The sequence below is a fragment of the Sturnus vulgaris genome, chromosome 2, assembly GCF_052056855.1.
Source record: "Sturnus vulgaris isolate bStuVul1 chromosome 2, bStuVul1.hap1, whole genome shotgun sequence".
In the NCBI taxonomy this organism is placed as follows: Eukaryota; Metazoa; Chordata; class Aves; order Passeriformes; family Sturnidae; genus Sturnus; species Sturnus vulgaris.
This window is the reverse complement of record NC_142244.1, coordinates 68,500,782-68,519,984: the sequence shown is the minus strand read 5'-3', so window position 1 is coordinate 68,519,984 and position 19,203 is coordinate 68,500,782. Positions and strand designations below refer to the sequence as shown.

The following is a 19,203-nucleotide window of genomic DNA, read 5'->3' as shown; positions in this document are numbered from 1 at the left end:
TCATTGTTTTCTGAGTGATTTAATAAGTTAAAATATCAAAGTAACTTCTCTTTTAAAGTTAGAAGGTAGAGTAATTGTGCTGTGACAGGGGAACGATGGCTGCTATCTCTCTATGTGCCAGCATTAAGATAACAGTGTCATTGTACAGATTGTTACCCTGTGAATATGTCTAATAAGTTATTATAGCGTGCTGAGCAGATGGCAAGTGTGCTCCTGAAAGAATTGATGGATGGGATATGATGTCATCAGTGAGATGACAAGGTTCACAAGGTACTTGACCTCCAAGAATAAGTCCTAACTGGTTAGAATTCTAAATGGTGAACTTTTGTGACACTGGCTAAATGGGAAATATGTGCAATTTGTATTTCTTTATGGTAGTGTTTACCCTCTTCACTGAACTCCACGTAATGGGATTTGGTCCCTGAAGACTTGGAGATATTGTTGGAAGGTTTCACCCTGTAACCTTCAGAGGATTTCAAATACAAATCTATACATCTAAACTTTAACAAAATCCCACTGAATTATATTTATGAATTCAGGTTCGTAGCTTTTCTTGCTTTTTATGTATGTATAAAGAATTTAATTGACATGATCAATTAATTTAACATGTACTCCCAAAAGAGAAAGCTGCTGATTCAGTAAGAATGTACAAAGCATAAGATTACAATGTTTTTTTTATAAGAATGTCTTTGAAATTGTGAGCTATACTAACATGCCAAGGATCTTAGGAGTATAGTAATTTTAATTATGACTAGATTCTTCATCTCCAAATTCCATTAAACAAATAAACATCCGATTGTTCTATCTATCTAAAAATGTATCTTCCTTTCTATTATGTTCCAAATTATATAGTGGCATCTATACTGTTAAAACATAGGCCTTTAAAATAGTCCTCTTAGCTCTTTGCACGATTCATGGAATGAAGACGGTGCATGCAGAAGCCTCAAAATGGGGAATCTTGCTGCTAAAGTTCAGGTACTGTCTAAGAGCATCTGATGGATACCTACCTTCTCTTCTTTGTTGTGTTGAGAATTTAGGTCCTTGTTTATAGAGTGATGCTTCCAGGGCAGACTGGATAATCTAGACAGTGGAATTCTACTCTTCTTTTCTTTTAGGCACTCTCTAAACCCTACTGACCACAAAGTGAGCTCTACGTGTCTACTTTTGTGAGTAGTTACGTAGATAGACAGATCCTTCAGAATTAGAAGTTTGTAGCTATACATTGTAAACTGGAAACAGAAAATGAGAAAGACAATATGTAGGCAATATGAAAAAAAAGAGCTACTGAAAGAAAATGAATACTAAAGCTATATACACTGTGCCTTTCCTACAGTGAAAGTTAGAGTCAAAAGAGTTTGGGGTCATGTTTATTAAACTCTGAAATTAATTAAGCCTTTCCCCCCCCCCATTTATTTAGCTGTATTTGGAGATGATTAAAAGCAGGAAGATAGGAGGAAGAGGCATGAACTTAGTAGTTAGCCTTTTTTAATCTTTAATAAAATACTCCTAGTTTCTTAAAATGCTTCTTGTTATTTGGCTCCTTTGAAATGAGAAGATAAATTCCTTGTGGAAAACTCTTCCATGTTTTATTGATTGTTTGCAGAGCAAAACATAAATTCTATATACAAAAATAAACTATGAGAGCATGTACATGCATACTTGTTCTGAATTCTTTATGATATTTATTTTCAACACTGATAGTTCTTTGCAATATTTGAATATTCATGTGACAACCTAGAGGTTATTTACATGAACTGAAACAAGAGGAAACCAGATGAAAGCGCTATAAATCCTGTGAATAAAAACAATATATTATCATTTTTATATTTCCTAATGTTCTGAGTTTCAAGTAAGTAAAATTTGCTTTTAAAATTTCTACTACTGGGGAATATTGTTCCATTTCTTAAATCATATTGTAGGTACAATAAAACTTTCATAAACATGTTACAAATTGCTTCCATCTTCCCTGTATAAATAAGATGCTGAGGGTTCCTAAATTACTTCAGAATTATGGCAAAGCTTTGGATTAAGTTGTAAACATTATAACAATGTATCAATTTTAGCATAATTGCTTTGAAAGTACAGATTACGATTTAAAGTTGCCATTTTTTTTATTTGATTTTAAATCCATGTTCGTTGTCATCCAGCCCAATGCAACTGTTTTTCTCATGTTCTGACAACTGATTCTATGATTTCAGGAAATGTACAGGCAGTAGAAGGAAGATACTATGGCTCTCAGACCATGCTCTCTCTTCCTTTTACTCCAGTACTAAGGGTAGAGGTATTGTGCCTGCAAGAAATAGTAACTTATTTACATGTGACTTGTATGCTATTATCTCTCTATATGTCGTTTACTGTCAATAGAGTTATTCTTTCTCTTGTTTATTGCCAGTTCGTTTGTATACAGTTAAGAGAGCAGTAGCCTTTTCAAAACATGCTATTAGTAGGGCAGCACAGAGCTGAATCTTTAAACAAATAGTTTCACAATCTATAGCATGCATCCTTTGTTAGTGGGTGGGTTCAAGGGATTTGGTTCCATTCTGGTAAGGTAGTATTAAAAACTAGTAGTGAAATATCAGTGTTAATGTGTACCAGTTTGTTAACACAATTAAATAATAATCTGTCGAAATATTTAAAAACATTAGATGAGTTTATCAGATAATTTGATAAATTTTACATTCAACTTCTCGGTTTTTTTCTGAAGAAACCAGATTCCACATCTATAACCCTATTGCCATAGGTGTTTTGGTTATGTGGCTAAAGAAGATTCAGGAGCCAAATCTTTTCTGCTCAATCTGATCAGTTCATATATGTCTGTATGTGCGAGAGAAATGTAAAATATTAATAGAAGGTCAATGAGTTTTCACTGAGCTCTCTTTGCCATATGGCCCCTGTGGAGGATAGAAGGCCCTGGCTAGCTTAAGCCTGCCATATGGACCTGGTGGAAAAAGGTAGGTTTCACACACAGAGCAAACCTACCATATGGACTGGGTGGAGCACTCAAAACTCTAAACATTTCTTGTACACCAGGGCCTTTTACACAGAAGAATGTAAAAACATACATAATACATTACACACAAAAGCCATTGAAAAATGGATCAATTGTTTAGGTTTATATAATGCTTTCAAGCAGTGACCAAAACTATATAAATAATCAGGGCTTATTTTGAAATAGTAAAGAGGACAATCAATCATTTACAACTGACTTTTTTACTTTGCATTTAACATCTGTTGTATAAAGGAACTGTACAATGGCACCCTTAATGCTGTACAAAGACAGAACATCCAAAAATAGTGATAGGGTTAAAGCAGTTTTTCTGAATGTGTTCCCTTGGGTTTCTTCTCCCTCCTGTTCTTAACCTGAAAAACAAATTTAGCACACTGTGCAAGAGTTGTGAGGCAAGTCCTGGACTTAGAAATGTCTTCTGTACACTTAATCTTTTGAGGAATTGAAATTAAGCATAGGAAAAGATAATTGATTCAACTTTAGTCCCCCTATGAAGAGTGTGGTGTTACATAGTGGTGTCTTCTTTTATAGATGAAAGGCATAATAAAGTAGGATAGAAAAATGATCATCTTTCAAACCACTGGACCTAATATTGAACCTTCCTACATGTTCCCATGCAAACATATCTATGTTTTCTTTAGTTTTAGTTGGTTGATTGATTGGTTGGTTTGCTTGGGTTGGGGTTTTTTTTTGCAAAAAAAGCAAAAGTTAGATCAGGACAATTTCAGCTATGATTTTATCAAAATACAATAAAAAAGAGCATGAATTAAAGATGTATTTTTAAGATCTTTTCTGTTTTCTTACCTGCTTTGATAATGATTCAGATCCTGTTTTCACAGTTTTGTATGAGAGAATGAATTTTATATGTGAATGAATAAGGAGAAAAGAAGTCAAGATCTGTTTTATTCTGTTAACAGAGAGATAATCTAGGCTGACTTGTCCCTTCAGATTTCTGTCAGAATCTTTTCCTTTTCTCTAATTGTATTTTTTTCGTCTGGTCCTGCAATTTCAACAAGCAAACTAATCCTTCATATATTGAAAGGAGAAGAAATTACTGAAACAAAGACACTTTAGAAACAATCAGGGCTACTGAGGAAAGTGTTTGAGATGTAAGGAAAAAGTGCAGGAAGCAGTAGAATCATCTGTGTTGTGGAACAGCTGGGACAAAGTGAAGACAAAGATAGTGATTGTGAAAATAAAGGATTTAGATTTTACCTTTTGAACTCATTGTGCTAAATATTTTGTAATTCTACTAGAATTTGGTATACAACCAGCCTTCATCAGTGGCACTGACTTTATTTTCATAATCTGAACAAAAAAATCACTGAAGTTGCTGTCTCAATCTTCTGCATGCAGTAGTTCACAAAACCATGCAGGGTGGTAATTTCTTGATGCAGCTCTTGCTTCTTTTACTAGACAGGCTAAAAGCCAGCCTGTTTTGGGGATACAGAATGAAAATATTATCCTTCAATATAGAATGATATCATCATTGAGATAATGAAGCTTGTGCAGTCTGTTTCAGTTTGTTTAGGCAGGAACTGTTTTTGCAGTACAATAATGCCAAAGATCTTTTTATTTCTGTTTTGTTTATTTACAGTTATCACATACATAAATTGTTGTAAAGTCTTAGAGAACCTTTGAACCATTCTTGGGATTTGTATTTTGTTTCTGTTACATAGCATTTATAATTGCTTCAGGATTAAAACAAAAACTTTTCAATTGCATTATTGGCATAAACATTGAAAGATTTACAGAAGCTTTGATGCGAAACAAAATTAGTAAGAAGATCTGTCCCTATAGTGGAGACACAATGCATATTTCCTTGATACTGTGATATGATGCAGATAAAAGACTGAACAAAATATTTAATTTCTATGAAGGTTTTAAACTGGATCAAAAAAAGAGATTTTCATTTACTGACAAGTGTGTGGCATGTTTGCTGTGTAGAATACTTTAATTTTCTGTATTTAATGTTAACCAAACTGATCCATGTTACATGATGACTCCAAACTATTTTTTATCTTCTTAAATCAGTGCTGAATGTGACTCATAATGCATAAATACCTAAAGGATATTTTTTGGTGTTCTCTAATATGTATTCTGATATATTAGCATAAATTACATATTCCAAGACATGAAAACACATGCAGGCCAAATCTCACTTTAAAGTGGATGCCTGAAATGGAGCAGAAAACATTAGAGGTAAAACTTCCACATTATTCTATCAGCAAGCATCAAGCTAGTGAATGCCATAGAAATCTCACTAATGGACACATTCTGGCAGCTTGTTGCAGATGTTTGATGAATGAATTGCAAGAGAAATCATATCAAATGTAAAAATGCTTGCCTTTTCATTCTGAATTTTGTTTCTGAGCACACTGGGGTTTAGGGGTTTTGTTTATTATTATGGATTTCTGTGAAAATCAGATATTATTAGGATATAATGTATAGGCAATGGTTTGAGAAATGTGGCTATAATATTGTAAAGGACTGTTTATGATGCTAAAACTATGACGTTTATATTGAACTCCCATAGGCAGACAGCCAAATTTCTATTAGGATATCATAACCATATAATCCAAACTGTGTACATCGATTATTGTCTACAACATTTGCATCTGAATACTGGAACCATTCCATACATAGAAGCATTAAGGGTGTTTATTATATCTGCTAAAAAAAATATTGTGGAATAATTTGGAAAAAGTGAGTTAAATATACTGTCTTATACAAATGTTGGTGCTTGAGCCACAAAAATAAGGAAGCCTCTATGTTATACTGCTTCATGATATTAAAACAGCTCACTCCTTTTGTACCCTTCCTGGTGAGAGTTTGTCAGAACATGATGCTTAACATCCTTTTGTTCTCAGTAACACTTGGCATATTAGATGGGAAGAGAGTTAAGACCTGGAGTTACTAGATCACATATTTCCATAAAAAGTGTGTGTTGCAATTTGGGTGCTAAAGCAAAGACTGGACACTCTACTGAACTGCTGATGGTAGAGCACCTGTTCCCTTAACCTCAGAATTCAGACTGCAGTGCTGGACCAGCACAGTCCCTTCAGTACTTTATTTTCAAAGCATGGCTCCTTCCTCTGCATTTCCAAAGCATTTGAAGCTTTTCATTGTATGTGCATGAATTCCTGAACCTATTCCCCGGTAGCCCCATACAGCTATGTCAGTTGGGTCCATCTGATTTGGTTCCTGATTATTATATTTTACTGGCATCTTTGGCACTAATACATCCAGGGCAGGAATTTTGGCAAGACAAAAGCTCAGGAACAGCTTTCCTTAATGTATTTCTGTCTTGCTGTGCATTTTAAGCTGGTCATCTTATTCACTGGTGCATGTGTTGTAAGTCCAAATACTAGAGGTAATTGCTAATATTCCTTTTGTAAAAGAGTTTATTAAAATCATGGGCTATTAATAGGATCTTGCAGGGAAATGAAAATAATATGATTATATGTTTTTAAATATTGGGTTTATGCAAAAAGGAGTGTCCCTAGATTTTACATATTTGTCTAAAGTATGAGATTTTCTCGTTTTCATAAAAAGAAACATGACAGTATTGTGTATGAATATTCAGTTTGAAAAGCACATATATTAATCAATAGATCCAGTTTTACATGTTCTGATCAGATAAATATTTTTCTGCTGAGACAGATGAGCAGTATAAGTTGCCATAAATGAGAAGTGTTTAAACTTCTTTTGCCTTCTCTCTTGAACTTCTCTGACATATTTATTTGTGAAATGCAATACTGCTGACTTCTGTGCTGCCACTTTACACCAGATGCCAAGCATGCCTGGTCAACCTCATCTGCTTGCCAGCACTCTGAAAATGAGGGTATGGGACAGGTTATGAGTTGCTGAATGAATGACAGCTGACGAGTGTTGCTCAGACACATTACCATATATTCATTTTCTTTTTAGGCCTCTGATTCATGCTGTCAACAGATTACCAAGAACATGTGCCATGTGACAAGGTAGCAGGAGCATTGATACTCAGGCCCCCATAACTGCAATATGGCTAGATATGGACTTCTTGAAAACACTGACTTTTTGTTTTTTTAATGAAGGGAATAAATATTGGAATTATTAACTGAACATAGGCCAAGGAAAATAGTGTGAATACAATGCATTTCCAGGTATTAACATAAACCCTTCATCTTCAGAGAATTACAAGTTACCAGCTGTGCTCTTATCAAAAACTCCCTTCTTACCACTATTACACTTACAAAAGAGGAGTGCTGTTATTTTAGATGACAATGAAAAAAATGCTAATATTGTTGATATTCCTTATTTTTAAATCACCTTAAAGCCCCAAATAATAGATGCTTTTCAACTTTTATGAAACATGTCCAGAGGATTATTAATTCAAATCATGTGGCCCTTGAAATGATCCAGTAAAATCTAGCAAAATACAGTTGTTGTCTATAGTGTTTTTTCTCTGCATTTTGCAGTAGCCATGTGGAAACAGTTATAGGGAGGAATGGGCAGCACAAAAATAAGTATGCATACTGTGGATGCATTGCCTTGTGTATTGCTTTTATCAGTTGAGATGTGCATATTTATATCCATAATTTTGAAAATGTGAGGTTTAGTCTACAATACATTCATTGTGCAGCCCTAAAGTCCAGTCTCTAATTTGAAGTTTGATGTTAATCAGGAATTTAGCTTAGACTGGAAATACTTGGCTTGATCATTTAATTCAGCATACATTTAGGAAAGCTGCATATATGATCAGGGAGCCAGCTTCTGAACCAACACAATAAAGGAGATTAAATAGCTGGTTTTGTGAAAGCTGGGGTTTGATATCCCTTCACTGCATAGATGATCATGGACACCCCTCAATATGACTTTGGAAGAAGCTGAGAATGACTCTTGTGAACCTATAGGGAAACACATTTGCAGAACCCTCTGCATACATATATGCATATAAGCAGTTCTCATAAGAATTGCTACAAAGCCAAGACATGTTCTTTTTAGCACTCAGTATTGCCTGGCTGATGGAGTGAAGTTAGCAGAGTACTAATTGGGATGTTTGACATGAACCGGTAAAATACCTTTATATTTGTTTCAGTGTCCAAAGCACGGATGGCCTTACTCTGCATCCGATTCCTGCCAGTAGCATATAAGGATCTTTAAAAAATAAATAATGGGCATAGTTCTTATAATTAAAATCTATAGCTTATAAAATTATAAAGTGCCTTTTTTTAATACTTATACATTGTTAAAAATGCAATTAGAATATTTTTAGAATACCTTTTTAACAACCATTTCATCTTTTGACAATCATTTCATCTTTAAGAAGTTTAGAATTAAATTCTTAGTTAGAATTTAGAGTTAAATTCTTTTGGAGTTAAATTCTTATTTTTTTCAGAGTTAATGAATGCTGCTGTCAGGTGTTGAAGATATATGTGTTTTATGATTATCAGATATATACAGAATCATCTCTGACTGTCCCATTCATTCTTTTTTTCTTGATCATTCAATGCACTTTAAAAAATTGTGTGAAAAAATCTATGAGTAAACAGGATACTTTTTATTATGGGGACAAAGAAACCGTGTAATTTTGTTTTGCATGTTATGTGTTATGATGCCAAAGTACACAGAATAGAAATACCACTGGCATTTTAACATTCCATTGTATGGTAAAATGTGTTTGTTTAAAAATAGGAATGATAATTTATTCTAAAATATTGTGAAATCTTTAGAATAAATAAATAAGCCAATACTGCTTGACCCAGCCCTAATCAGTAATAGGCTGCAAAATAAGATAAAGGTTATTAAAATAATCCTTTTATTGAAAGGGAAAATTAGATAAGTTGTGCTGATTGACTCTGAAGCCCTCCTAGGGACATATAAAATGAAGAATAAACTCAACTTGATCTAGTCCAAAAAGCCTGAAGAAATCCTCACAGCTGGAACATCACCACTAATTACATTTTTGCTTTTTGAATATATAGTGCCAGCTCTTTTCGTTCATTTTTAGTGATGCTATACCCGTAATTCCTTAACAAACTAAAATATGTGATCTTTAGAGGATGTATTTTATATATTTGCTTTGACAGCTGTAAATTTCACTTACATTCAAGTAAAATTTGAAATTCTTGAAATACCACAAGAATAACTTGTGCAAAATCTGTTGTAAAAAACAACAGTTTAGCTGTTTTGTTTATTTCTTGTTGAGTCAGTATAAATTTCCTGCTTCTGGGCAGTCTTTCTCCTCCCCTCCTTCACCTCATAATCCCACTCCTATTATTCCTTTCCAAAATGTTTGACCACTTTGAGTGTCCTTCCCTATTTTCTCAACTTTCTATTTCCTCACTTCTTGATTACTCCCTGTCTTTTGTCAAGTCCTCTCTGTTTCCAATCTACCATGTCCTTATTCCAGCCAGCAGTACGTTCCTTTTTTTCCCCCTCTCTATACTTATAGATAAATTGGCTTACAAGATATCAGCATAGAAGGGGTACAACTGAACTTTGGAGAAAGAGTGGTCCCAAAAGTTTTGTTCAAGAAGTGATTCTCCATCTGGCTCTACTTTGCTGTTTTGGAGGCAGCTCCAATTGCAGTATGATCAGTGATCCTGTGCAGTAGTGAAGAATGATCTGCAGAGACTGCATGTTCTTTAAAAGGATTGAAAAAATATTGGGTATTTATTACTTGGAATTTTTTTTCAAAAAGGAAAAGCATCAAGTTAGTACATTAAGTTTTCAGTGGTTAAAATCTCAAGAGAATTGTCAGGAAACATGAGTCTTACTGTTGGTGGCAAAGTCCTGCATCTAAACCTACCTCCAAAGTGAACACATAAAACTAAGCTCTTATCCTTTCATTCCTGTTTAGTTCTTTGCATCAAGTGAAGGTGTGCCTATTTGGAAGACATTCCACTTGGGAAAATGGTCCACAATGATAGACTTGATATATAGATGAATGAATTCTGTAATACCTATTTGCACAAATATATGTGCCTGCATCAGGTACAAAGCCATTTTGCATAAAGTACACATCTAAGAAACTTAGTGGCTGTGATCCTTTCAGTGTAGGTTTTTAAATTTTTCAGTCATATTTCATTATTAGAGAGTTGCTATTCCCAAAGTCCTTAGGCAAACATACCAATCCAAGAAGCAGAACTTAGTGGACAGAATTTGCAATGGTATTATTAACTCTGAGAGCACCAGCCTCTTCAAAATGTTACAGAAATATTAACCAGTCAGTCAATCTATTTGAATATTTGATATTCCTTCCAGAATTCCAGCTGACACAGTTACAAATGTTTTAATTTGAGAGTATTTAGGTGTCCTGGTGAACTATTGTTTGTATAAAAAAAAGTTAATAAATTATAGATTAAAAAAAAAGAAATTAAAAGGAGTTATATATATAACTCTTATAAAATATATATAATTATAACTCTTCTAATATATATACATATTTTTGTAAGAGTTTCAGTACATTTCTTTTATATTTGGTAACATCCTTCACAAATATTTAGCATTGCCTCCAGTTATATGCAGAGTTAATCTTGAATGACCAAATCTATAAAGCAGCCAAATTGTATGGGAATTGGTCAAGAGGATTTTACTTATTTGTTTGTTCATTTCTTTGTTTTTATCTGCCCGATATTATTAAACATTTCAATTGAAGTTCTTTTTTTGTTAATATAAATCTAGAATTAAGGATCAATTAAAACAGAAAAGGTTCTCACACTTCAAACTTCGAACAGCAAGAAAGGTGAAATATAAAGCTTTATACTAAAGAGTGTTTGACAACATAAACCAAAATTATATTAAGCCAAATGGAATAGATTGTCTCTACAATGTAGAAAAAAATGTATGCACCAGATTTATAGTAATAAAAAGTGGAAGCAGAATCCTCTTTCATCATTCAAATGGTAAGAGGGAGCCTGTGTTAGGAACAAATACATGTGGAATATTTTACAGAGAACAAAAATGCCTCAAGATGCATTGCAGAAAAAGCATGACATGATTACAGAATGGCCGTATCTGTATAGTATTTTTTTTTTTCAGTCAGCTATTATTGTTTGCTTTCAAATCCTGGCAATATCAATATTTTCCAGTTTGATTGGTGACTGGTCTGAACTTATCCTACTTGCTTTTAGGAACAAAGACAAGAGAATGGCTACCTCTATTCATCTATTATTGTTTAAATAGCTGTCACAGCTTCCAGGATGTCTGTTTCCACGTTATCTGGTGAAAGAATAAAATAGAATGGCAACAAACCAAATACAGTGAAATATGTTTGTTATATTTGGCCCAAACCAGCTGCTGTTTACAGATAAAATCTGGTTTGAACAAAACCAGGTGAATTTTGGAAATTGAGGAACAATGGATGGAGTGGTTTGTAGCATTTACAAATATTTTAGAGATACATGTTGCATTCAGACTTGCCTATTATGGTGATTTAGTTCATATGTCAAGACACATATTCATCTCTGCCCAGATACTGTAGAGGCTTGGGTAACAGCTTGTCCTATCCTTGTTTATTTGTTAATTTATAACATCTCAGTTCCCAGCACAAACCAAGGCAGGCCTGGACACTTCTTTGTTCTGCTTTGTTCTTTCTTTCCCCCCCACCCCTCTTTCTTTTCATTGTTATGCTCCCCACTCTGACAATGGAGTTATAGATTGACCCTATTTCCCCTCTTGCCCTGACTTCTCTTCTAACACTTCCTTTGATGTGTTTAGACTGAAAATACCAAATCTCTGTTTCCCAGCAAGGGCTCATCATTTTGCAGCATTGCTCTGCTAGTAGTGTAAGAGGAACATTAGTAGTGCCTTTACAGCAGTTTAAAAGATGTTAGGCTAATGATTACTTGGAAACAAAAGCTATCTCATCCTTTAGAGGAAAGAGGACTTGTGCAGGAATTTATTTTTAAATGTTTTAAAGGCAAGAGTTCATATTATTTTGTTAAGATATGTGGTTATGTTTTAATTGGCTGTGTTTACAATGTGGTTTTTCTTAAAAATGCATTTTTTTAAGATTCCCTCAATCATCGCTTATCTCACATCCACAAATATCTACGCTTCCTGTGTATAATATGTACATTTGCTCTGTTTCAAACATACTCACACTCAAAGTTTATTTCACATGGGACATCAAGAAAACAAAGTCACATTAGTCTGACTTTTTTTTCTGAGTTGATATTTCATTAAAATAAGTTCAGAGTAAGTTCATCTCTCTAGTCCTACCCTTCAGTGTAAATTTGTTTCTGTTATTTATTATAACATAATGGTTTGGGTGTTACTTTGAATTCATATCATTCTAATAGTTTTTGAGTTTCTTTGCCTATTGCAGAGCCATGCCACACATTGTTAAAAAATCTTCCCAAACTTTATATGTTGAGCGTGCACAAAATACAGCAAGCATAATGTTAAATAAATTGTAAAGTAGTAATACATTAAAAAAATTGATCCCTTGCTTAAATTCTATTACAAGATCTGTGTTAGGAGCTTTCTGTATCTCAGCAATTGCATGGAAGAGCAGTTTTTGAGTTAATTAAGGCTTACAGAAATTTTAAGTGGGTCAGTTTTATCTAGTATATCTTAAAATAGTTCGACAATTTGAGACCTAAAATATCAGTAAGATTCCAAGTAGTCTTAGAAAGTAGGAGGTCATTGATCCATTTTCCTGGCAAACCTAGAGGAAAATTATGTCTTTTCAGTCTCCTTTCTCATTTAAATGAATCAACTTTACCATGCATATTAGTGATTCGACTCTTTCCTGTTGTATCATGCAAGAGCAATACCTTCACAGCAACCACTGATACAAAGAAATCTCTTCCCAAAAAACTTAAGGATGTAATATAGACTTTTTAACATTTGATTTTCTTTCTTTTTTATTTTTTTTTTTTATATTTTGGGTAAAAATTATTTGGGGAAGCCATATTTTCAGTAGAGGAGAAAAGTTTTCAGCTATGCAATAATATTATGTACTGTTTTTAAATATATTGTCTAACTGGTTTTGTTTAAGTTTTGGTTTGTTTCTTTTGATTAATGAAAGCATAACAACTGTGGCAGCAGTTTGGAAAAAAACATTTATTAATGGTTTTTCACACTAGAATAGGAGTGAAGTTGAACTAAGCTAGTTTTCAATACCAGGAATATATAATTTATTTTTTCTAATGAAGTGGTGAATTTTTCTATAATATTTTAAAAGTTGGAAAGAAAATATTCATAATTAGGGCCAAATTTTAGTATGTTACTACACAACTACTACAGAGCTATCTATTCTACTGTAGGGTAGCGTGAGGACAGAGGATACATCCATATTGTACATTTTTCAGAGCCTGCTTTGAATCTCAGTAAGGTAGATAGGAATTAGTTCAGAGATCTAGAGTCAGTTTTTTCTCAGCACTTTTTAATATGATTGGAAAACTTAAATACAGCTGGAAACATCCTTTATGACTCTGAGTGGTCTGAAGCTTTCCTTGGTCAACATTTATTCCTTTCATAACCTTAACTTGGAAAGCTTTTGAATTATGAGTTTATGAGAAAGCAGTAATTGTGACATGAATTGGACATAACATCCTTGTGTAAGTCTGTCCTCAGCCTGAGCCACAGGGAAGTAGGAAGAACTGCACCCAGTTTAGGATCTCCCCAGAAGCAGGTCCAGAAGCAGGTCTTTCCATCTTCGCTTTCTCTTGCAGTCTTCTAGAGGAAGATTTGCCTCTTCCTGCAGTAGATGCCTGTGAGAGTTCAGATGGACAAGTACCTTGAAGTGGCATCTGCTTCTTTGCACTGGCTATAAAAGACCTGAGTGGTACCAGGCTAGCAGCAGATGTCCAAATGCCTGTTTGGGTAGTTCTGTGGAAGGACATAGTAGGAAAAGCTGTTACTTTAGTGCTGTAAATACTGGCCAGCATGACAGAGCTGGTGAGGAGATAGGACGAGAAATCTACACCTGAGTGTGGTTAATAAAGGTTCTGTAGGCATGGTGATGGAGACTGTTGGAATGAACTGGGACTTGGAGTTATGGATGTCCAATCCTGAGGTCATGGACACTCTAAGCTTTTGTTCCTGCAGATTTCAATTTTTGTGGTCCTAGACTATGTCCACTTAGGAAAATACTCTGTTCAGTCCAAGAGAGAGCTCTTTTTAGGCAACTAGGATCAGCTTTCAGATACAATTTTAATGTACCTGATAAAATAAATAGAGAAGTACAACCATTATAGAAACTATAATTAAATAAATAAATGAAAAGAAATTTGACTACCCCAAAATATATATAATTTACAATGGTCAAAGCCAAAATGGAAAAAAGTGAGTCATTTAGCTGTGTAGAAGCTGCATGATACCTGGGGTACATTCTGATGTCATTGTACTGAAATACATCAATATGTGTCAGTCAATGATTGAGTCCTTGGTAAGAAGAGTATGTATAGATATATGCATCTATATATATATAGATAGATAGATAGATAGATAGATAGATAGATAGATAATTTTCCTTTTGAAGAATTCAGATTAACATCTGGATCAGAGAAATTGACCCAAATTTCTATATCATATCAACAGTAGCCTAAAAATATTCCAGAAAGTATAAAAAGGAAAAAAAAACACAAATGAGGTTATTGAAGTTTCTATTAATTGTGGGAAGTTTTTTTTTTTTTTTTACACTTCTTAATCTGTTCACAGATTATCTGTGAAACTTTAATCTTAGAAGTCTCCAAGCTGTGCAAGTTTTATTCCCGTTGTGATGTCAGAAGTGATCAGATCTGATTGTTACAAAGATCCCACTAAGGAGTTCAGCACTAATTGTTAGAAGATGTCCATGCTTAAAAAAAATTAGGCCAGTGATTGGTACCGTGCTGTTAATTTCATGTACTGTTCAGAGCATGTTTTAATTGTGGCAATCAGGTGTATTTTCTTGGTCAAAAATGTATTGAGGAGCTTTTCTTGGTGTTGCAAAATTTTCTGAGCTGTAAGTGAAACCATTAAGAGCGGTAAGGGTTAATTGTATGGGAAGGCTCATATTCAAATACTTCTCATATACAAAATATATGTCATGCTGGAAAATATTCTATTGTCAATCCAAATAGAGCACAAACTAAAATGAGATAATTGGGAAGGTGCCCATAAAGTCAGCCTGAATATATTATCACAAGTATATGTGAGATAATATTTGTTTTAAAAAGATTCTATGGCACTGTAAACTCAGTCTCATTAGAGACTGCATTTAAAAGGCTTATAAAGTTACTCATTAATGTTATCTTGTTGTATCTCCACAGCTTTTTCATTAAAGAAAATTCAGCAGAAAGCATTTTCTCCTGATAGCAGGAACCAATTTGCAATAAATGTTCTGGAAACCACTAGGGAAGCCATTACTGAGGTCTAATAAAAACAGACAAGCGTAACTTGTTCTATATTTTTGTTTCAATCACATACAGATGAGACCCCGCTCTCCACACCAACCGCAAGAGACAGCCTTGACAAACTTTCTCTAACTGGGCATGGGCAACCACTACCTCCGGGTTTTCCATCTCCTTTTCTATTCCCTGATGGATTGTCCTCCATAGAGACCCTTCTGACTAACATCCAGGTAGGCCTCTTTGTAGATCAGCTTAAAGGGATGGAGAGGAGCCAGTTTTGTCTAAATTAATAAAACCATTCAAGCTTAATCAGTTCATAAGATTATTTGGATCAACTAATTTACTGAAACTTTCTTGTAATTTAGGTTTTAAAGGAACCACAGCAAACAAATGAATTTAGAAGCTGTCAGATACAGTACATAAAAATACGGATTGTATATTAAACCACAGCAGAAAATTCAATGTAAATTACATTGGTGTGTTTAACAACATTTGTCTTCAATGGTCTTTTTATTACAGGCTAATGAAATGTATCTTACTGTTTAACTTTATCTCATTTACTAAACAGAGAAAGAGTTCTTTAATAAATAGTTATTACAAATTGCTAGAGTGGCATGGTGGAAATGATATTTAAAGCTATTTGAAATGTGTCTCCCATAAAAGCATTTACAAATAGCACTTACTTTATAAATAAGCTCATTTCACTTAAAGTATTGTCTTCAAAGAATAGACTTCAAAGGGTATTACCAAATTTTATACAGATTTCCTATTTGGTAGTCACAATGTCTGTTGTGTACAGTAAACCCATGTTCAAATATTATTTATAGTATACATTCTGTATAGCTTGAAGCCAAATTGTTAGTGTTTCATATTAGGATTAAGAAATTTTTTTTGTCCACAAATTCAGTTATCTTGTGTTCCCTATATGCAAATTTTGCAACAATATGGTTGTATGTTTCCTGCAGAAGCAAAATTATAGTGCCAGAAATAATATAGCCATATTGCACATTCCAGAGAAGCTTTGTCTGGGCAGCTACCAACTTCTAATTTGTCATCATATATTTCCTGCTCATTCCTGCAAACACATAAAATCAATTGTATTCTATCCAGCAAATGATATGACAGAGCAGGGCCAAATCCTGCTCACTTTACTGTCTGAAGCAATCTCATTAAAGTTTATGTCACTTCAGAATTGTTTTATGAAAAGTATATGAGCCATTCATTAGTTCTGTTTTGAGATCTAGTAATGGAAAAATACTGCTATTTAAGAAGTAAATATTACTATCTCTGCCTGGTCTGAAAAATCATATTTATGATTACTTTTTGCAGTTCTGAGACTTAGCATCTTAAATATTTAAATCACGAACTGAGATAATTTGATAGCAGCATTCTTGTAACATATCTACTGCAACCTCTAAAGATTGTATTTTTTTCTTAAGGCAGAAATACTGTAAGTAAATTTTTAGCTGTGCATATATGTGCAGAAAAGTTCTTAGTAATTTTTTGACGAATGTCTGCACTCAATGTCTCTAGACAGCAATCTAATGAGCAAAGCATTCAGCATCAACAGGTTAGCTAATCTCGTGATTGAATATGAGAGTGCTGCACTACTTCAGGATAAATAACCAGGATTAATTTGCCAAGAATGAATTCAGTTTTGTTTTACAGAAAATGTGAATGTGAATTTTAGTCATTATTCTTTTTTTAAAATACTCTAATCTTACCTGGAATTAAAAGGTAAAATAAAAGGCAACATCATAAACAAACCAGAAACTTTTATATGCCTTCTTTTGTAGTGCTTTTGAATGTCCTGCTCCTTACCTCGAGATTCCATATCATGAAAAATCATCTATCAGTGTAAAGTGGTCCTTCTGGATGTTTTCAGTAGGTCCATGGTTCTGACAGATTTCTAGGAATCCTTTCATAGCAGTATATGAAAGGCATTTCCCTCCCTCTCCCCTGCTCCAGATTTAATTTTTATCAGGGTAGCATTAGAAATCGACTTCATAAAATAAAAAATAAATAAAACTAGCAGATATTCCCATCTGTGTAGGAAAAGTTGACTTTAACAGCAATAGAGTGTATTACAATATCATATGGACAATAGTGGCAATTTTGATAATCAATGCCATTTAAAATGGTTTCCATATTAGTATTTCATTGCTATTGAAGTGAGAGGAGGTTACCCCATGCCCACAAATGAGTTAGATACTGTGATGCTGACACTTCCAGAACAGAGTTTTAGGTATTTGATTACAAGTTGAAATTTGTTGATGGCATCTGTGGAAAGAGGCAATTCTGTACTATGGACCCTGATTGCACTGTAATTGTGACTTTGCTAGGAAATGCAAAAACAATACCTGAAATCCATGATGCATTTATTACCTGAATTAGAAGGATTCTTTTCTCTAAATGGCTCCTTGCTGTCCTTTAGACCTGAGGTGTTTTGCATCCCTTTCGGTAGACATGTGTTTTCCACGGGGAGGTGGAGCAGCGTGATCCCTCACTATTCTCTTGTTGCAGCAGTGGAGCAGCTCTAACTTCCTTAAATAGATTGCCAATGACTTCATGAGTGGATTTGGTAAACACTGCTCTTTTTTCCCCAGGGTCATTCATGCTGAAAATAGTTTGTGTCCTTTCATTGAAAGGGTATATGTCTGCTTGTGAAATGTAAGTCTACATTTTTGTTAGGTTGTGGGTCTGGAGAGCACCCACAATGTGCCACATGTCGTGCTGGAGTACATTTTAGGGATGTGATCATCACAGGAATATACAGGCAAGGAACTTCTGGCTGCACCAATGTGCATGGACTTGACGGTGGATGTCTCTGTCCTGGTCCTCTTTTATATATTCAGTTTTGTGGGGGACAGGATCTGGAGGATTTGAATAATACAGACTTCGGGGCCTCCAAAACAGTCCTAGTTTAAAGTAGAACAGGATTAGGGTATCGTATGGGCACTAGAAGCTCTAATTTTGACCTTTGACAGGGTAAAAAGGACCCTAAATCTTGTCATTGGAACGGTGCTTTTTGGATATGCAAACAAAATTTCAAAATATTTTGATATTTGAAAACAAATGTGCTTTAAGTCCTGCAGATGCTGATGAGCTCAGGTGAACTTGTTGCCTAATTGGAATTCTGTTTTAGAAGTCTGAGTCATTTTTTTAGAATTGACCTCTGAGCACGAGTGAGTCTTTTCCATCCGTACTAAAGTTAAATGGATAGCCCCTGATCACGAATTCATAATTTTAGGCAAACTTTAAATAAGCCTATTTGCTTCTGCTGTCACCAATATGTCTTTCTGTATACCATATATATGGTAAATATAAATAGTTCTTTAAGCAAAATATGTTTAATTATTTGTACTTTTAAAGAGGAGATAATAACAATATACAATATCTGGAATAACCACTGTTGTTCTTGATGGGGACTGCTGAAATACAAATTATAAACTCAAAAAAATATAATCAAGCAAATACACACATTAAAAAAGGAATAAGATATTTTCTTATTTGGATTTATATCTGCACATCTAAAAGGAAGAGAAAATAAATTTCCCTGAAGAACTTAAATCAAGTGATTTGTCTGTTTTTTCTGGATTAAATGCTGGAAGTCTAAGTGCAGTTGCAGGGAGGATGAAGGGTGGGGGAAAGTGAGTCACAGCAAAATGCTGTGTATGTGCTAGTGAGAAGGCTAAAGATGTCTCCATACCCCTCACATAAGTATACCTTTTTGAGTCATGGCCTGATTATGCCAAAGTTTGTTACAGCCATGGCCTTTCATGGTGCTACAACATTCTTGGGTAATAGTCATGTTCTTTCAAGCTTTTAGAGTCTGAATCTCTACTGTCCCTGAGCTGAATTTCTATTAAT

General features: G+C 34.2%; 1 protein-coding gene across 6 annotated transcripts in view; it reads left to right on the top strand.

Annotated features, from left to right (window-relative positions):
• The window catches only part of DACH1 (dachshund family transcription factor 1), a 353,085-nt gene that overhangs the window by 288,008 nt on the left and 45,874 nt on the right, over positions 1-19,203 (top strand). For all 6 annotated transcript variants that reach the window (XM_088159742.1, XM_088159743.1, XM_088159745.1 and 3 more), the window contains one exon: positions 15,412-15,563. In XM_088159742.1, the coding sequence (XP_088015868.1) occupies positions 15,412-15,563 (152 nt within the window). The remainder of the gene's footprint in view (positions 1-15,411; positions 15,564-19,203) is intronic.